We start from the raw sequence: 16,308 nt of genomic DNA, 5'->3' as shown, positions 1-16,308 counted from the left end.
CCTTCCTACCTTTTTTCCTTTCTTTGATCATCCTCTTCCTATTTTAATAATATATCATGTAAGCTGTTAAAATTAGTGACCACAACAATGATAACTAAATAACGGAACGCTTGCTAACCATAACATTGTGAAACCACAGAAGGGTTCTTAAGTTTGTGCTAGGTAAGAAGTACATACAAGACATTATGCCGCACTAGCGCCGTCTAGTAAGTTCAAAAATTGTAGAATAATATAGCGATCTGATGCTGCATAACCTACATGATTAAAATAATTAATATATTTTTTCTAATCAAATTCATAAAATATATGCAGTTTCTTCAGAGATACCATAGAGAATATTCTATTAAAATATCTGTTGACGATTTAAGGGTTAAAGATATCGTTCACTCATTCGGTCAATCATGCTAGCCAACATCAGAAAATGAAATGTCAAAGTTTCAAAATATTTCCGTTGTGTTGTTTGTTGTTGATAGTGGGATTATTTAGTTTTTTAAATTCAAGATACACGTATCATAAAAAGTTATAACGATAAAAATGACACATACTAAGCAACTAAAAATAACAAAGTTGTTTCGGAAAGGAGGTAAAAACATTGTTTAGAAAAAGTTCCTAAGAAACATTCCTCTTTGATCAGCAGCTTTTAAAGTAATTTTATAGTAGTTTTTCATCAGTTAAATCAATTATTATAGTAGAGTAAAAATAAGCACAAGTTTCGTTGAATCTGCGGTATTATTCTAATAAATTTACTTCGGTAAAGTAACTCAACTCTCAACTAAACTTGTAATTTTTGCACACATAGTTGGTATTAAAGTGGTAATTTTCTAACCACCACACTTACATACAATTGAATAGAAAAGACAAAAAAAACTTGCTTGTAAAGCTGTTGGTAAAGGCTGGTTTATTGAGTCAAAAACTAAAATAAACAATTTAAATTCCAGCTTCAAAGGTACCAGAAGATTGTGACGAACTACAGGAAGAGATACAGCGTCTGGAACTACAGTTGAAAGAGAAACAAGATGAATTGTTCCAATTGCAACGAAATAGTTATAGACGAAAAGCTTCACCTCCAAAGAAAAAGGCTGAACCTTTTGTTAGGCCACAGGTAACTTGTCATAGTAACTGCATTAATTTGATTATAGTAAATAAACCATGAGAGTAGGCTAATATAAAAAAATTAACCATAAGAGTACTACTATATTCTCATTTTAGTTAAAGGAAAGAAATCTAATATTTCCCTTATAATTTTAAATGTTGTGATAGTTTTTTATGGTATAAGCCAGTAAATAAGTATACCGAACACCTGACAGTAAGCAATCGCCGCCGCCCAGGGACACCCGAAACATCAGAGGTGTTTAGGGGTTACGAATTTAAAGGAAAATTGGTAATTATTTGGAAATAAACAAAGAATGATATTTATTCTTATCATACCCTATCAATTTCTAATACAGCAGGCATTCTGTGACTATCCTTTCATATATTTAAATAGTAACAAAGTTTAGTAAGTACCACCATATCTGCAAATTCCAGAAAATAGTACTTTCAAATGCTGTGGACCGGCTGAAGATGGATTTGGAACTAATGTCAGTGCTGTCTGGCATAGAGGTGCAGTCCTATGTGTTACAAGACCATTGTTGCATTGTCTACCACATGCAGCATGACACACAGCATCAGGTCAAACATGGATTGAGGATTGAACTGAAAAATGGTATGTAGGGTAAATAATTGCAGTAAATGTAACAGGTTACCAGGGCTCCGACTCAAAGCAAAAGAAATAATGGGGTAATTTTTTGTCAGTAAAAGTCTGACACTCCTTCTAGCCTCACTCAAGGCAGGAAATGATTATTTTTTTATTTTACATTTGCCAACCGCAAGCTTATTGCCCAGTAAATAAATCCTAAACTTTATGTTTACAGAATTTTGTTCAAAGACTTTGATAATACATTAACACATATAGGAAATATTACACTTTCTTAAAATTATGAAATAAATTTTATGCAAGTACTAATTAGTGAAATCACAAATTAATGCATTTAATTTTTTAGGTGCAAATGAAGTCTCCAAGTCCTCGTTACCACTGGGATTCAATTTAGAGGCTGTGATGCAGGACTTTGACAACATAATGCTGCCGGAGTGTCTAGGAGCTATTAGGAAAGCCTTGGTTGCATACTACAATAGATTGGAGCAATTTGAAGCTTTAAAGGTAAGAAAAATGCTGCACCAAAAATAACTTAAATGACTAGAAAATGTAACTTTATTATCATCTAAAACTCAAATATATATAAGGTGTTCTAAAATTATCAGTTACTGACTTAATGGGTGGTAGTGATGATTTTGAATATTAAATTAAAGTCATGGCAGATACTTTAAAAGCTCCTTATATATTTTACTTATATACTTTAGTCATATTAATTGAGTCCTGCATAATAATAAACATGGTTTAACAATGTAGTACAAAAAGTTTCATATTTATACATTTTCTTTTTTAGAAAATGTTGAACATAGAAGGAGAACTGTTCAAGATTCTAGACGGCTCTCACATGGAGATCTCATTTGTAGCACAGAGTGACATGGACGAGGATGCCGAGCCTTTTGACATAGTACTCATGTTGGATTACAGGGTCTATGACATCAGGCCCAAACAGTTTGCATTCAAGGAGATTGGTAAGTTAAAAAGATTTTTTAATGTATTTTCAAAGCTTTCCAGCTATTTCACTTGTAATATGTCGAAGTGGGAAACCTTGTTCTTATCAGAACAGCCCTTTAGTCAGCAGTGGCCACTAATAGGCCGATGATATGTGATGTGCTCTTGTATTTAATTAATTGTTTTTATAATGTACCACAAGTCCCAAGCAATAGTGTGTGACACCCTTTAACATTATTTCAAACCTAGTGTGTCGCAAAATCTTACCTAATTTTCTGCTTACACATTTGTAGATCTCCCCGAGGGTGCATCAGAAGTACTAAGACAACAGTGTGCGCCATTTAAAAGAAAACCTCTGCACAAGGCGTTTAGAGAAACATTTATCGATGGCGTAGGACCTTACAAGCTGGTTGAGCAGGTAAGACCATTATCCTAATTGTAATAATCCAAATTATCCTAATTGACTGCACGGTTTGCGCGGTGGCTGGGCAACTGGCTGCCGTGCAACGTGGAGCGGGTTCGATTCCCGCACGGAGCAACTCTTTGTGTGATTCACAAATTGTTGTTTCGGGTCTGGGTGTCAAGTGCATGTGAAATTGTATGATTGTAAACGCACCCACGACACAGGAGAAAATCATAATGTGGGGAAACGTTAAAAAAAAAAAAAACCCAGTTATGCTATTAGTGCCATCATTTGCTAGATTCCATAAAATACTAGGGTTAATTTTGTAAGAAGTTTGAAGTTTGTAGATTATTTAAATGGTTGAACTTGAGACACGTCTAGCAGCTCACCCAGCCACTGCTTTAATCGTGCAGTCAAATCATGATGATTATCTAAAAAGTGACCCAAAAACCCTTGACAAATAGTCTAACATTTTGTAGTTACTTGACCAATATGGCAGTTGTAAAGAGTATTTGTTTCTAACATATACCTGTTTGCATACAGTTCGGAGGCCGTCCAGTGGAGATGCCGAAACGTCGTCAGAAGCGGTTCCGGCCAAACAGACATAGGCAGGATTACAACAACGACGATACATTCCGACCAGAAGAATGCTCGGAGCACAGCGATGAAGGAGAAATGGAATGATAATACACATGTACCAGTACCTTGTTATGTAATAAATATATTTAATGTTTGTGAAATATCTCTTGTTTCATTTTATTTTCAAGTCCCAAAAGGCCGATAGTGCTCTGCTTCCTCTGCTGTTGCCGACGCTAATAGCAGCTATAGTTAATTTATAAAATAATGATAATCATGGTTTTTTAGACACATTGATCTCAAAGTACCAGAAGGCTAGGATACGAGTTAGTTTTACGTTTAACGAGATCAAAGGGAGAGCAAGTTTGGCGCTCATTGGTTGTTCATTCGCACCGGCCAATCAAAGCGCCGGACTTGCTCTCGTTTCATTTTCGTTCGACATAAATCTATCTCGTACTAAGGGTCAGTGATAAAGAATACAACAAAATATTTCATCAATAAACTTTAATTAAAATAAAAATAAAAAAGAGGAATTTATACAACATCTTATTTACCATAACTCATTCAAATAGATCAGGCAAGTGACAGTATTGACTACAAAAACATGTTGGATCATACTTGTGCGCATTTCTATAACTTTTAAGGCTATTATTAATAAAAAGAAATTGGATTAATGTCCGTTTCCACCAACTACCCCTTGACTAAGAGTTACTTAGATTGAGGGAGCACCAAACAAACCCTTAACCTATATCTTTAGGTATCATTTATGGTTGGTAAAATCAAAACCAAATTTAATGAAATGTCGGTGATAACGGGCATTACACAAATTAAGAACAATTCTACTCTATTGCTAACTATTGATTACGGTTTAATAACCTCTTATTTTTTTATTACCTATATAATCTAGATGTAAAAAAAGTAAAGACTAAAGTGCATTGCCTAAATTTTGCATTCATGAAACATGTCTTGAATAAAATCGTTGTTAATGTCTGATAGTATATCGCGGAAGAGTGGAACATAAGTTATGCTAAAAATGCAAGGAACTAATAGTAAAAGAATCCACAGTTCCCTCCTTCCGCAATAAACCTAGATGTTTTTTCATCTAGTATCTATTTTGACACCTAGGTTTTTGATCAAGAGCAAGACTCTAGCGGTGACTATACAGCTTACTAAAATTAGGTGTCATCAACAAATCTATCGGATCATGTAGAATTTAATTCATAGATTTAGAAAAAAAATTAATTGAACAAATTATCTAATATAAAATGGTATTATTTGAACATAGACAATCATATTATATAATAAGTCTATATACATATTTTCAGCCTTAAATATAGGAAATAAGGAAGTATGAAGTTTCTCTATATCTATGGCTTATTGTTATTACTAATTAAAACAGCAATTAATATAAAAAAAAACTTAAGTTACTGAGGAAGTCAGTGTGTATACTAAAAATATTGTTTCATTTAGTAATAGCAATTTCATTAGTTTTTTTTATAGAATTAGTTTTAAATAACCCAATATGGTACTTCATCCCTTTATATCAATATTCCAACAATTAATTAATATTTTTGCATGCATCACCATTTTACGTGTAACTCGTGGTGTGTACATCTACGCGAGACACGATGTTTTCTAGTGTCTTATATACCGGCAGACAAGATGTTAAATCTTGGAATACATAACTACACGGTGTAGTAATAAGATAGGTTTTTGTATAAAAAGGGGTTTAAGTCCATATTTCCAACAATGATTTGGCCCAATCATTAGTAACTTATTATAAGTGATTACATCCATCAAAGATTGCACGTTCAACAGGTATATAACGTGTCTAGCACGCTTAACTTTCATCAACTTCCATTTCCATAGTGCTTAGTATATTATTATAAAAATTATAAAAACGTTGCTAATTCTAATGTCTGCGATCTCAAGCCGCGGCAGTCTAGTGTCGATAGTGCTAGCAAAAATAAACTCTATTTTTGAGGAATAAGGTTTATTTTTAACTGGCTAGTGTGGTTTGATTGTGTTAAAACGCATGTTTATCTCTGTTTAAAGTGAGAATGAGAGAGCTCACAATCTTTTTTGCCACGGAATTACGAGATTTAAGGCCCTGTAATTACGTCTACACTAGACTGTCACGACAAAGAATAATTAATTTGAACACAGAACAAAGCAATTGTATGAAGAATCTGAGTATGCTATAAATGGTAACAGACTACATCAACTCTATTACGTAGCAATAAGTATTATTTTCGTGTGATTACCAGTATAATCTCAAAGTTCTGCAACAATCGCGTTGATACGCACTCAAAAATATCAATTGAACCAAATTGTTTGTAAGCATATATAAATATATTCAATTTTATCACTTTTTCTTATTCTTACATTCGTATTGAGTCTTCCGTGCGCGGTGGCCGGTAAATATTACTTGGTTGTGGACTATTTGGAACAGTTTGGTAAAAGAATTTCTACTAAGTATAATATTAAGTTGCATTGTGTTATAAGAGACTTCTATGACCTCTCGAGATAAATAGAAAAAAGCTCTTCTAGTTTCAAGTCACAGAGGGACTTGTAGAGCTTTTCTTCATTAACCATGATACTTAGTTAACACATTGAACGTCGTGGTGGTCACCGGTGTCCGACGTTAGGAGGACTGCCTTTAACAGTTTTCTATTGGCAGTCAAAGACTTAATTTAGTACGTCTAACGCTAGTTATTATAAAAATACGGTCGAATTGAGAACCTCCTCCTTTTTTTGAAGTCGGTTAAAAAGATAATAGTTTAGTTTACACACAGGGTAGTTATGACTATATTTCATTGACTTCTTGAGAGGTAAAATGCATTTTTTATACAACTATCATCAATAGCAACCACATTGTACTATTACAAATGGTCCACAATCATCGAGCAATGTAATCAGTTACACCAATGTATATTGGTTAAGTATTTACCGACCGGGGCGGTGTGACGCTCAGACACCACGGTTGGGAAGTGGCTTCACCTTGTAGATGCGAACAAGCCAATGTTCAGTGGTATACGCCTCCTCTAGTACGTCTAAATTAAAGTCCTTGTTTCCAATCTCAGCGCCGCGGACGCGGTCGAAACCGGGCGGCCGACCTAAGGAAAAGAAAAGGTTTTAAATGGGGGAAAATAAGCAATTGTATTACGTTATTTTTGTTCGAGAGCCATTGCATTCATTTGATTATAACACGCAAGGCTTCTAAGGTCAAAGTAAAAGTGTCCATCAGTCAGACCACAACAAAACCTTTACCAAGTTTTTAAATTTTTGATTAAAAAGAGTCATGAAATTATAATAGATTCCAGCAAGACCAAAGTCTTACTTTTTTACTAAGACTAGAAACACTGCTCATGACTATGATTCCCTACTTTGATTGAAACTAATCGAGTTACCTCGTAAATCTTAATTAAAGTACAAAACAAAATTAACAACATACCTCCTTCAGTGTAGACAAGCCCGAACTTGTAGTAGCTCATCTTGTACATGAGGCAGTTGAGCAGGGTCTGTGATCCGTCGGCGTCGACCCGGAACTCTCCGGAGGGAGTGTAGTAGTCTGCCTCGCGGATGTGCGCGCCGCGGTCCGTACTGCCGCCGATACGGACCATCCACAGGAACTTGTTGATGTCTGTCGATATTGGTTACATTAAGAAAACATTATGGTAAAAATTATTGCCTCGTTGGCTGAGCGGTGTGTGGCGAGCTCTATTCCCGGGTTGAGGTAGTACTGGGCTTTTTTCGAAAATTTCTGGGTGTATCGAAAATTTCTCAGTAGTAGCACGGAGTCTGGAAATGTGCCCAGTATATGGCAATAGGCTCACCACCTTCAACAAAGAAGCCCGGATGGCAGTAAGAGTCTGACGCTCCCTCTCGCCTCGCCCAGGGCGTGAAAAGTCATTGGATGGTTTTCCCCCATCAAAAAAAAAAAAAGGCTCACCACCTATTAAATGGGACTTATACCATAAATTATAAAAAGTGGGTGTACATTGTACAGTGGCTAGTCGAATTATCTAGTCAAACAGTTACGTGAATAAGCCTGTGTACTGTATAATTAACACATTAAACGCCGTGGTGGTCACCGGTGACCGACGTTAGCGGAGTATTTGCCTTCAACAGTTTTCTATTGGCAGTCAAAGACTTAATATTACTACATTTCACAAAAACTTACCATCAGACGAGTACCCAACCAGTCCTCCAAATATAACAAGCACGTAATCAACATCGAGTTCCCTCATAATCTCATAGGCCTTGTCTTCAGTGGAGGCCATGGCCTGTCCGACGCGCGATATATGCGTATTGTTCCACGTGTTATTGTCCACTATCACCGTCCGATTCGCCATCGCCGTTATCTGATACCCGTAGTCCCACCATGACATTACTTTTGAGTCCTAGAGTTAAAAAATGGGTGTTATTTTTAATGTTTTTTAGAGAGTTGTAAGTACTGGTGTTAGAGTTGTGTTCTTTATAGTAGCAGTTACAAACGCGCGATCAACTTTAATTACAATAGGCTACTTTCCTACTAGTCAAATTCAATACTTTTTTCGAAACGTCAAAAACGATATTTTCTATGAACTTTGTATGAAATAGTGCGTTATGACGTCATAAGTTTTTGACGTCAAATAGCAGACTTATTTCTAGAAATTTAGCTAGAAAAAATCGAAAATTAAATAGTTCATCAAATTTATGAATGAGAGTGATTATTTTTTAATATTTTATTGTATTGAAAAGTTGTAATAATTTATTTTTGATCGAGGATAGTACCCAATTTAAAAACCTTCACAATAAAGTAACCATTAATATAATGTTACAGTCAACTAAAAATAACAGATTAATCACGTGAATATACTGAGAAAATCTCTACTAGTTTCGTGTTACAGAGAGATTTCCTACTGGCTACTGGCTGACGTCGCTGCGTCCGCACACGCATCTTATGAGGAAGAGTCCCTTCGTGATTCAAAACTAGTAGAGTAGTCTTTCCTCAGTATTTACGAGAGTGAACAAGTATTTTTAGTTAATTTAGCATGTCACACGATAGTCATTGTAGAAATAATGTTACAGTCTTTCACTGTCGGTTGGTACTCAAACAAAACAAATAAGAAATAAGCACAACTTACTTCAGGAGTGTTCATCTTGAGCCAGGTGTATGCCTCGCGGAAGTCGTCGAAGATGATCCGTGCGCCGTCGTGCGCGCGCGCCGACAGGACGATGGAGGGCGACGAGTACGCCTCCGACGTCACCCACGTGCAGTGGAACACGTACGATATCAGTAGGCAGCCCAGCACGCATACGAATAGAGCTCCCACCTGCGTAGTATATTGTGTGTTATATATTTTGCAGGTGTCGAGATTTCATATCCACTGCAGCCTTAATATGTTGCTTAATAGTTTGTTTTACTCCGCCGCCCAATCAGAGTGCCTAACGTTCTCTTTTCGATTACATTAAACGTAACGTTTAGCGGCTAGAAATCGTAAGCTTCGGGTCTATCAGACGCTGCTCACGGATTTTCGTAAAATTTTTACACTACTTGTACAAATTCTTTAGTATCACAAAAAATCACAAAATACCATACACTACTTTTTTAACCACAAATTCTTTAGTTTTTATCTATACTATATTCACAAAATACGTACCTCAGATCTAAAAACTAAATTATTTTCATGCTTCTTCTTCTTCTCATGTTTCTCAACTTTTGGCTCAATATCCTTTACATGTAGACTGAGCAGACTGGACGCCGCAACTCCTGACACTATGCACATGACCGGGGCCAACACCAACATCAAACGCACCATCACACCCTGTATAACAAGAAGAGAGTTAGAGAAAGAGATAACGGGAGTGGAGTAAGAGATTGAGAGAGAGATATCAGCGATCAAAGTGTAAAAATCATGGGCGGAGTCTACGGAGTGAACTCTACGTGTCTCGACGCGCTCAACGCTTGATTGTGTCATCATTTTACTGTCGAAAATTAAGAGAATAATAGGCTACTTTCCTACTAGTCAAATTCAATACTTTTTTCGAAACGTCAAAAACGATATTTTCTATGATCTTTGTATGAAATAGTGCATTATGACGTCATAAGTTTTTGACGTCAAATAGCAGACTTATTTCTAGAAATTTAGCTAGAAAAAATCGAAAATTAAATAGTTCATCAAATTTATGAATGAGAGTGTGATTATTTTTTAATATTTTATTGTATTGAAAAGTTGTAATAATTTATTTTTGACCGAGGATAGTACCCAATTGTTAAGATATTTTGATTTTAATTTAAAAACGTTTCATATTAATAATAATATTTATCTATTCGAACATATTAGAGCATTTTATTTTCATTAGATTTTAAGCCAGACTTATTTTCATTCAAAACTGTAACATGACTGCTCTTACGACAAAATGAAAAGAAACAGCCTTCTCTGGGGTCTATAGTCAAACCATTAACCTCATACTTGCTTATCTAAAATCACCCTTACCACCTTAAAAATAAGTACCAACATACCGCGAAGTAAATGCTGAGGACTCCGTACAGAATGATGAAGATATTCGCATCAGTCAGCTTACTGAAGCAGAAGTACAGGCCAGCGGGGAACAGGAACACCAGGACTTGAAGGTCGAAGTAGAATGATGACCAGGACGTGGGCTGATGCTCAGATACCGATGCTGGAAAATGAAAGTTACAAGTATAGTGATAGAGTATAATTTTGGCTGGCATGTTTGTGTCGGTAAAGTCTAATTTTGTTTGGCAAGACCTACGTTATTGTAAAACGAATGTTATGTGTATAGTGATAAAGTGCAATTTTGTTTGTTGTCTTGTAGTTGTCAACTTCAAACAATAATCTATTGCTTTGTAAGTACTTACCAATGATAGGAATGTGATTCTTAGCGTAGGACGGGTCCAAGAGAGAATAGAAACGTCCGGTCCATGGCGAGATTTTACCTGCAACGAAAATATATTGTAGAAAGGGCTCTAAACACAAAGAAAAGTAATAGAAACGGAAATATTATATCCCAGTTCCTTATAACATATAACTGACTGAGAGTATCTTTGAAAGTAATCTCTTGTAACTTCATTTATACATACATACATTAAAATAGATTACATTAGAATAGATTAACAAACACTAATATAAATATCTTACCAGTAAGTGTAAGGGCGACCAGGGCAGTTCCCAAAGTGGCCAGTAAGGTGGTAAGCAATGCTTTGAAGAGCAGCTCGAAGTTGGCCGGGGATAGGTGCTCGCGCAAGTATTGGGTGAACGCGTACAACTGGCAGAGACCGAACGTACCTAATGCCTGTGGAATTATAGAATTTAAGATCGGTACGTAATACAAATCAGCAATTCCTTGATTTCTTGTTTTCATCAAGAAAAAACCTTTTACTTCATATTAGGATTTTTTCTCTTGCGTTTATAGATTTTGGATGAGACAAAGAGCTACTTTGTGTAACAACTAAACAGGTGATAGGTTGAGCAATGTCAATCTCCTAGACACTGATTCTTGTAGCATTATTATGGTAGCAATTAATTTCTTTTTCATTTGGATTCTAATCATTATTCACAATTTTATTCATAAGCATCACACATCACCACAAATGCTTGTTTTATCACCAGAATATAAGGTAACACTAGTATAAAATGAATGAACCATTTATATTTTAAACTCACCAGCATATGTTCAGAGCTCTGTACAGGTTGGAAACCGACGAAAGAGATCTGCATGGACAGGATGGTTCCTACACAGTACAGGGTGCTGTATGCCACGTACACTCGCGCTGAGAAGCGGCCCAGCAGCATCAGAGCCAGCACGTGCAGAGGGATCAAGTTGATTAGGAACACGTAGCCACCCCATGATGATACCTGTTGGAAAACACGTCTTGTTTAGGATGGGGGTCCAGATTTTCTAGTTCGAAATTGAAATGAGTTTATTATAGGGTAAGATATTATATGTAGTGTAAATAAGTTACAGTAATGAATCACAACACTTGCTTAATCAAGACAAGAAATTGAATAAAGCTAAAATTAAAAAAAAATTACTCTGATTTAAAGATTTTGGTTTGAAATCCTTCAGTCTAAAATGATGCTTATTATAGCAAGATCGAGGCCGATCGAGATGGCGGAATGATGCTTATTATATCAAAATCAAGATGGCAGACCTCTATGGAATCCCTTCTGCCCGATCTAGGTGACATACAATAATATAAGTCAAGTCAAATAAATATGTAATTGAAAAAAAAATCTGATATTCCAAGATAAGAATAGCTATTGTGTACGACAGAGCAAAAACCAAAAAGTTAATTTATAAACTAATTGGTGTGAAACTGTCATCTGAATGCTCTTTGATTGGCTCTTAGATATTTATGTAATACACATAGAAATCTTTCACAACAAAGTGTAATAAAAACCCAATCAAACGGCCAGCTTATCAAACAACCGAGGTAATATTGTTTTATTGCTTAACATAATCTAAACAATAGATTTACAGATTTGTACAACTGATTTTAAATTAAATTATCCATATAATCATTTAAAATTATATGCATAGCAATCGACTTAAAGTAAACATACTACTATAACTAATTTATTCAATTATTTTCTTATCAAAACTCCGTACTTAATAGCTTATTGTATGACAATTTTGGTGTAAATTATCAAAATAGTTACTTACCATGTAGAAATAAGCGAGAGCAGTCATGGTGGCCCAGAGTATAGTACCAGTGTTAACCGCTTTGATCCAGAAGTAGTATGTGAGCAGCATGCAGAAAATGGCAATGCCTTCGTTATCATAACTTCCTGCGACTGAACGACTGATGTATCCCGGCACTATGGCAATCATGGCTGCTGCCACGAGACCAGCACCTTCATCCTGTCGAAATAAGAGTTTATATTTTAGTTTTGGGATTTTGCCTCTTAGTAATATTGGAATAAGAACTATACAACTTCTTTATGTTGGAGTCTTCCATCACCAGGTAATGGAAGACTCTGTTTATGAAGGACATAGTGCAAATGTTACTACTGTTAAATATGTAGTTAATCAGCCACAATATGTAACTCATATAGTATCTTGTTTGTTCGTAAATGGCAGGAAAACTATAGTAAAAACATAACTGAGAAAGGTGAGTGTGCTATCTACAACAATATGCATCTTTGTACATGTCTTTAAACAAATAGAAAAATAATTGTAAGGCCTAATTCACACTATGGCTTTATAGGAAAAAAGATACGTGGCTGGATAACAGGCTGCTGCGCAACAGTTCGTGGGTTCAGTCCCCACCCAGAACAATAATATGTGTGATCTATAAGTTGGTGTGTATGTGAATTTGGATGTTTGTAAACACAGAACGAAGCCTTAAGTGTAGAGTAACATAAAAAAATAATATAAAATTGCTAACCTTCAACTCCTTAGTCAGGAGGTATGTGACAATAGTGGTGAGTGATGAGAAGAATGGAGCGAGGAATACGCACACATTCCGTATGTCTATGGTTATGTTCAGGAACTGCATCATGTTGTATAAAGTGGCTGATGTAACCATCAGACCCGGGTAGATGGTGCCTGGAGACAACAATTTAAATTAAAACTTTCATGAGATGAGACTTAATTAATTATTATGCTTTCAGCTTATATTCAAGCCATGCTAAAGGCAGCAATGTGGCAATCGCCGAGTAGTGTGTCGTGGAATGCTGCTCATGAATATGAGACTCTAGCATGGCTTAAAACTAGTTGAGTTCCTCGTCAAATAGTTATGTGAGTAAGTTGATAGCATAATAATTATTTTATGCATGCAGTATGCATATTTTTTATAGGCAAAGTGAAAAAAAAATGGCTTTCATCAGCTTACGATGAGGTATTGTGTGATACTTATTATAATATCCATGTTAAAATTTATAGTTTGCAATAATATTAATAGCCATCCACTAAACATCATATCAACAAAGTTTAAATGTATAGTCTAATAGCCAGCCTATAAGAGCCATATTGGCATAATATTATTCAACGCATTGGTTATAAAATTCTTTTATTACTGTAAACAACTTACCACCAATGATACGTCCGAGTGGGTACCATGCTCTATCGTCAAACCAATTGTGGAAGTTGTAGAACCCTTCCTCGGTTAGATATCTAGTTGTTCTGTAGTTGAAATAAGGGTCAAACTCGTGGATCACACTCTCGAAACGTAATACGGAGAATAAACGTGTCCCGAAAGCTGAAAAAAGAAATCAAACATTAATGAATACGGTTAAAACTTGACAACAGCTCTATCACGTAGATTTTGGAAATACCGACATGCAAATTTGAATAAAGTATTTTATCGATCAAACTGATTGCAACGTGTATGATAGGTACGTCCTACAGTTTCATAGGATTGGTTTTTGAGTACGATGCCGGGTCGGCACCGCGGTTTCTCTATGTAGGATCTTTTAACCAAATTATGATCCCAATAAGATACTCGACATAGTCTAAATGGTGTGTAACAACTATCACGTAATATTTGTTGACGCCAAACTAAGCGGCATTCAATGTTTTCCTAAAATCGCTAGATTTTATCGCCATTGCTTATCACAATAGGACCACGTAAGTCATAACAAAAATCGATCTATTTCGTGTTTAAACGATATGACATGGTCTAGTAAAGTTCTAATACAAGTCTAAATGCTAATTAACTTTTATAAATACTCACATAATATTGCTGCCATTGATAAAACAGCTAATTTTATAAATGTTAGTTGTTTGTCAGACGAAAGCTGCGGGAGCTTCGTCTTAGGTTGCACCTCCACCGTCATTTTGTGTTAGTGATATATTCCTTGTTTTTATTATGTTACATAAATAATCCTTATGAATAATATTTTTAAATAATATCAAGAAATAATTCGCCGGCAACCTATCCGTTTTCGTTTTTCGGCGACGCAAATTGACAGATCATGAGCGGCGTGGCATCCTTTATTGCCATATTTAAAGTGCTGTGTGGCCCTATGTAATATGCAAAAAATATAAATAAAATAGTTTTTATTTAATTCATAATTTATTGTCTTAAATCTTATGGTATATTCTTTAATTTCATTAAACACTCAATATTTAATTTTTAAATTATAAGGTCTATTTTAACATACCTAAAAAGCATGTATCATGAAAAGTGTAGAATATAGAAGAGATTATGGTAATGTGAATAAAATAACAAATCAATAATAAAAAAAATATCGTCGTGTGATAAAGTAAATAAAATAACAATTATTATAAAATCAAAATTTCAAAAATATCGATATTTTTGATCGCATTGACAGATATTGACAATGGCACTGACATAATGACATGTGTCACGTAATTTTGAGCATTACAAACCATTTGTCTCTTTCACTAAATAGTATTGCAGATATGGCTATCTCACTTTCGGTTAAAGTATTCTCATAAGATTTTTTAAGAATTTGTACTGTCATTATGTCATTCTGACAATCTGAACAACCCGACCCATTCAGACAGATGATTATTTCGGATAGAAAATCTTTCTTTTCCGTCGTTGTCTCGAAAATAATCTCGGGCTTTGACCGTCTTCCGAGTTCCGACACTACGTGGTTTATTTATAAAAGTGAATATATACATCGTAGGAACCTGTGAGAACTTATTTAAGTTTATTTTTTATTCAGTAAATTAGTTTTTACTTCCAAGTTCTCGTAAAAAGCAGATAAATCTGTCCCTCATAGTTCCGTATATGACTAATACATTGTCGGAAGGAAGATCAATTTGGATATGAACTGTGTGAAACTGTAAAAGTGGTGTGAGATTATTTCGCGGGTTATTTTATGTGATGTCTGACGGAGATCCATCTCTCGAAGAGGATGTGCCAAAACCTCTACTTAAACAGGAAGAAAATGTGTTTACGCCGAAGATAGCGACTCCTTTATACACGGGCGGTGTGAAACTGCACCACAAGAGATCTGACGCTGGAGAGACTGAGTCCTTCTTGACTGATGCACAAAGAAATGAGCTTGCGTTCCAACAACTATTCCAAGATGGAGCTGGAGCTGGAGCATTTCACGAGGTACTTTTTTTTTAAATTGGTTTGGCTGTTTAAATGGTTGTCATGGTCTGACAAAGTAAGCTTTAAAATGTACTGTAAATATCTCTTACTAATTTGTGGGATTGTCTAGTTTCTAGGATTATTAAATATATCGGTTTTTAAACGAAACCAGACTTTGCTTTCATGACCATAAGCAATTAACTTTTTCAAGGTGAAAATGAAGTTGAACTTGGCTTTCATTATAGTATTAAAATATAGGTATGTAAAGATCATAATCAAAATTGTATGGACTAACAATCTGGCTTCTGTAAATTGTTATTGGAGTATTTTATCTAAATTCTAATCAGAACAGATAGCATAATGTTAAAGATACAGGAAAAAAATGAATTTCCAAATAAAGAGAAAATACTTACAAGTTGCCTTGAAGGCTATCTATCACTTTATTGTTAATTCATAGCAGTTTGATAAGGCCATAAATACTTATTTGTAATTATCAAATGCAAGTACATTTTTTTGTTGCCAGTGATAATTGATACCAATTTTTTTTTGTGTTAGACTCACCTGTAGACAGCTATTTGCTGAATTTACAGAAAAAAAAAACAGACATGATTATTTCCCTCCATTTTTGTAAAAGAGGTTTGCAAGCTGAAATGCTTTTCATTTTTGTAT

At 35.1% G+C, this 16,308-nt stretch overlaps 3 protein-coding genes across 8 annotated transcripts in view; 2 read left to right on the top strand and 1 right to left on the bottom strand.

Annotated features, from left to right (window-relative positions):
- The first annotated feature begins 420 nt into the window (after positions 1 to 420).
- LOC118262380 (uncharacterized) lies at positions 421 to 3,784 on the top strand. The gene is made up of 7 exons (XM_035573664.2): positions 421 to 583; positions 939 to 1,102; positions 1,528 to 1,705; positions 2,043 to 2,200; positions 2,487 to 2,661; positions 2,935 to 3,059; positions 3,588 to 3,784. The coding sequence occupies exons 1-7, from the start codon at positions 535 to 537 to the stop codon at positions 3,726 to 3,728; spliced, it is 990 nt and encodes a 329-aa protein (XP_035429557.2). The 5' UTR covers positions 421 to 534; the 3' UTR covers positions 3,729 to 3,784.
- Positions 3,785 to 4,107: 323 nt separating this feature from the next.
- LOC118262609 (dolichyl-diphosphooligosaccharide--protein glycosyltransferase subunit STT3A) lies at positions 4,108 to 14,567 on the bottom strand. Its single transcript, XM_035574120.2, has 13 exons — positions 14,305 to 14,567; positions 13,663 to 13,830; positions 13,018 to 13,178; positions 12,294 to 12,491; positions 11,294 to 11,485; positions 10,769 to 10,922; positions 10,489 to 10,566; positions 10,129 to 10,289; positions 9,266 to 9,430; positions 8,750 to 8,938; positions 7,804 to 8,023; positions 7,075 to 7,263; positions 4,108 to 6,736 (listed from the first exon to the last, which is right to left on the bottom strand). The coding sequence occupies exons 1-13, from the start codon at positions 14,405 to 14,407 to the stop codon at positions 6,591 to 6,593; spliced, it is 2,124 nt and encodes a 707-aa protein (XP_035430013.2). The 5' UTR covers positions 14,408 to 14,567; the 3' UTR covers positions 4,108 to 6,590.
- Positions 14,568 to 15,071: 504 nt separating this feature from the next.
- Positions 15,072 to 16,308, top strand: part of LOC118262208 (anoctamin-1) — a 36,648-nt gene continuing 35,411 nt past the window's right edge. For 4 of the 6 annotated variants that reach the window (XM_035573384.2, XM_035573383.2, XM_035573382.2 and 1 more), the window contains exon 1: positions 15,072 to 15,660. In XM_035573384.2, coding sequence (XP_035429277.2) covers positions 15,427 to 15,660 — 234 coding nt within the window. In that variant the 5' untranslated portion in view covers positions 15,072 to 15,426. The remainder of the gene's footprint in view (positions 15,661 to 16,308) is intronic. The other 2 variants (XM_035573389.2, XM_035573387.2) reach the window with 2 other exon arrangements.

The sequence above is a fragment of the Spodoptera frugiperda genome, chromosome 12 (assembly GCF_023101765.2).
Source record: "Spodoptera frugiperda isolate SF20-4 chromosome 12, AGI-APGP_CSIRO_Sfru_2.0, whole genome shotgun sequence".
NCBI classification, from domain to species: Eukaryota; Metazoa; Arthropoda; class Insecta; order Lepidoptera; family Noctuidae; genus Spodoptera; species Spodoptera frugiperda.
Note: the sequence above shows the minus strand (reverse complement) of the source record. Positions and strands in the feature narration are given on the sequence as shown.

What these genes read in the sequence shown, in the direction of transcription:
- LOC118262609 (XM_035574120.2), bottom strand. Translation starts at nt 14,407, where the DNA reads ATGACGGTGGAGGTGCAACCTAAGACGAAGCTCCCGCAGCTTTCGTCT. An exon ending in GAATCACATTCCTATCATTG is followed by an intron (nt 10,290 to 10,488) that starts GTAAGTACTTAC and finishes TTCATTTTCCAG; the next exon opens with CATCGGTATCTGAGCATCAG. An exon ending in GCTTGTCTACACTGAAGGAG is followed by an intron (nt 6,737 to 7,074) that starts GTATGTTGTTAA and finishes TCTTTTCCTTAG; the next exon opens with GTCGGCCGCCCGGTTTCGAC.
- LOC118262380 (XM_035573664.2), top strand. Translation starts at nt 535, where the DNA reads ATGACACATACTAAGCAACTAAAAATAACAAAGTTGTTTCGGAAAGGA. An exon ending in AACCTTTTGTTAGGCCACAG is followed by an intron (nt 1,103 to 1,527) that starts GTAACTTGTCAT and finishes TGCAAATTCCAG; the next exon opens with AAAATAGTACTTTCAAATGC. An exon ending in AGCAATTTGAAGCTTTAAAG is followed by an intron (nt 2,201 to 2,486) that starts GTAAGAAAAATG and finishes TTTCTTTTTTAG; the next exon opens with AAAATGTTGAACATAGAAGG.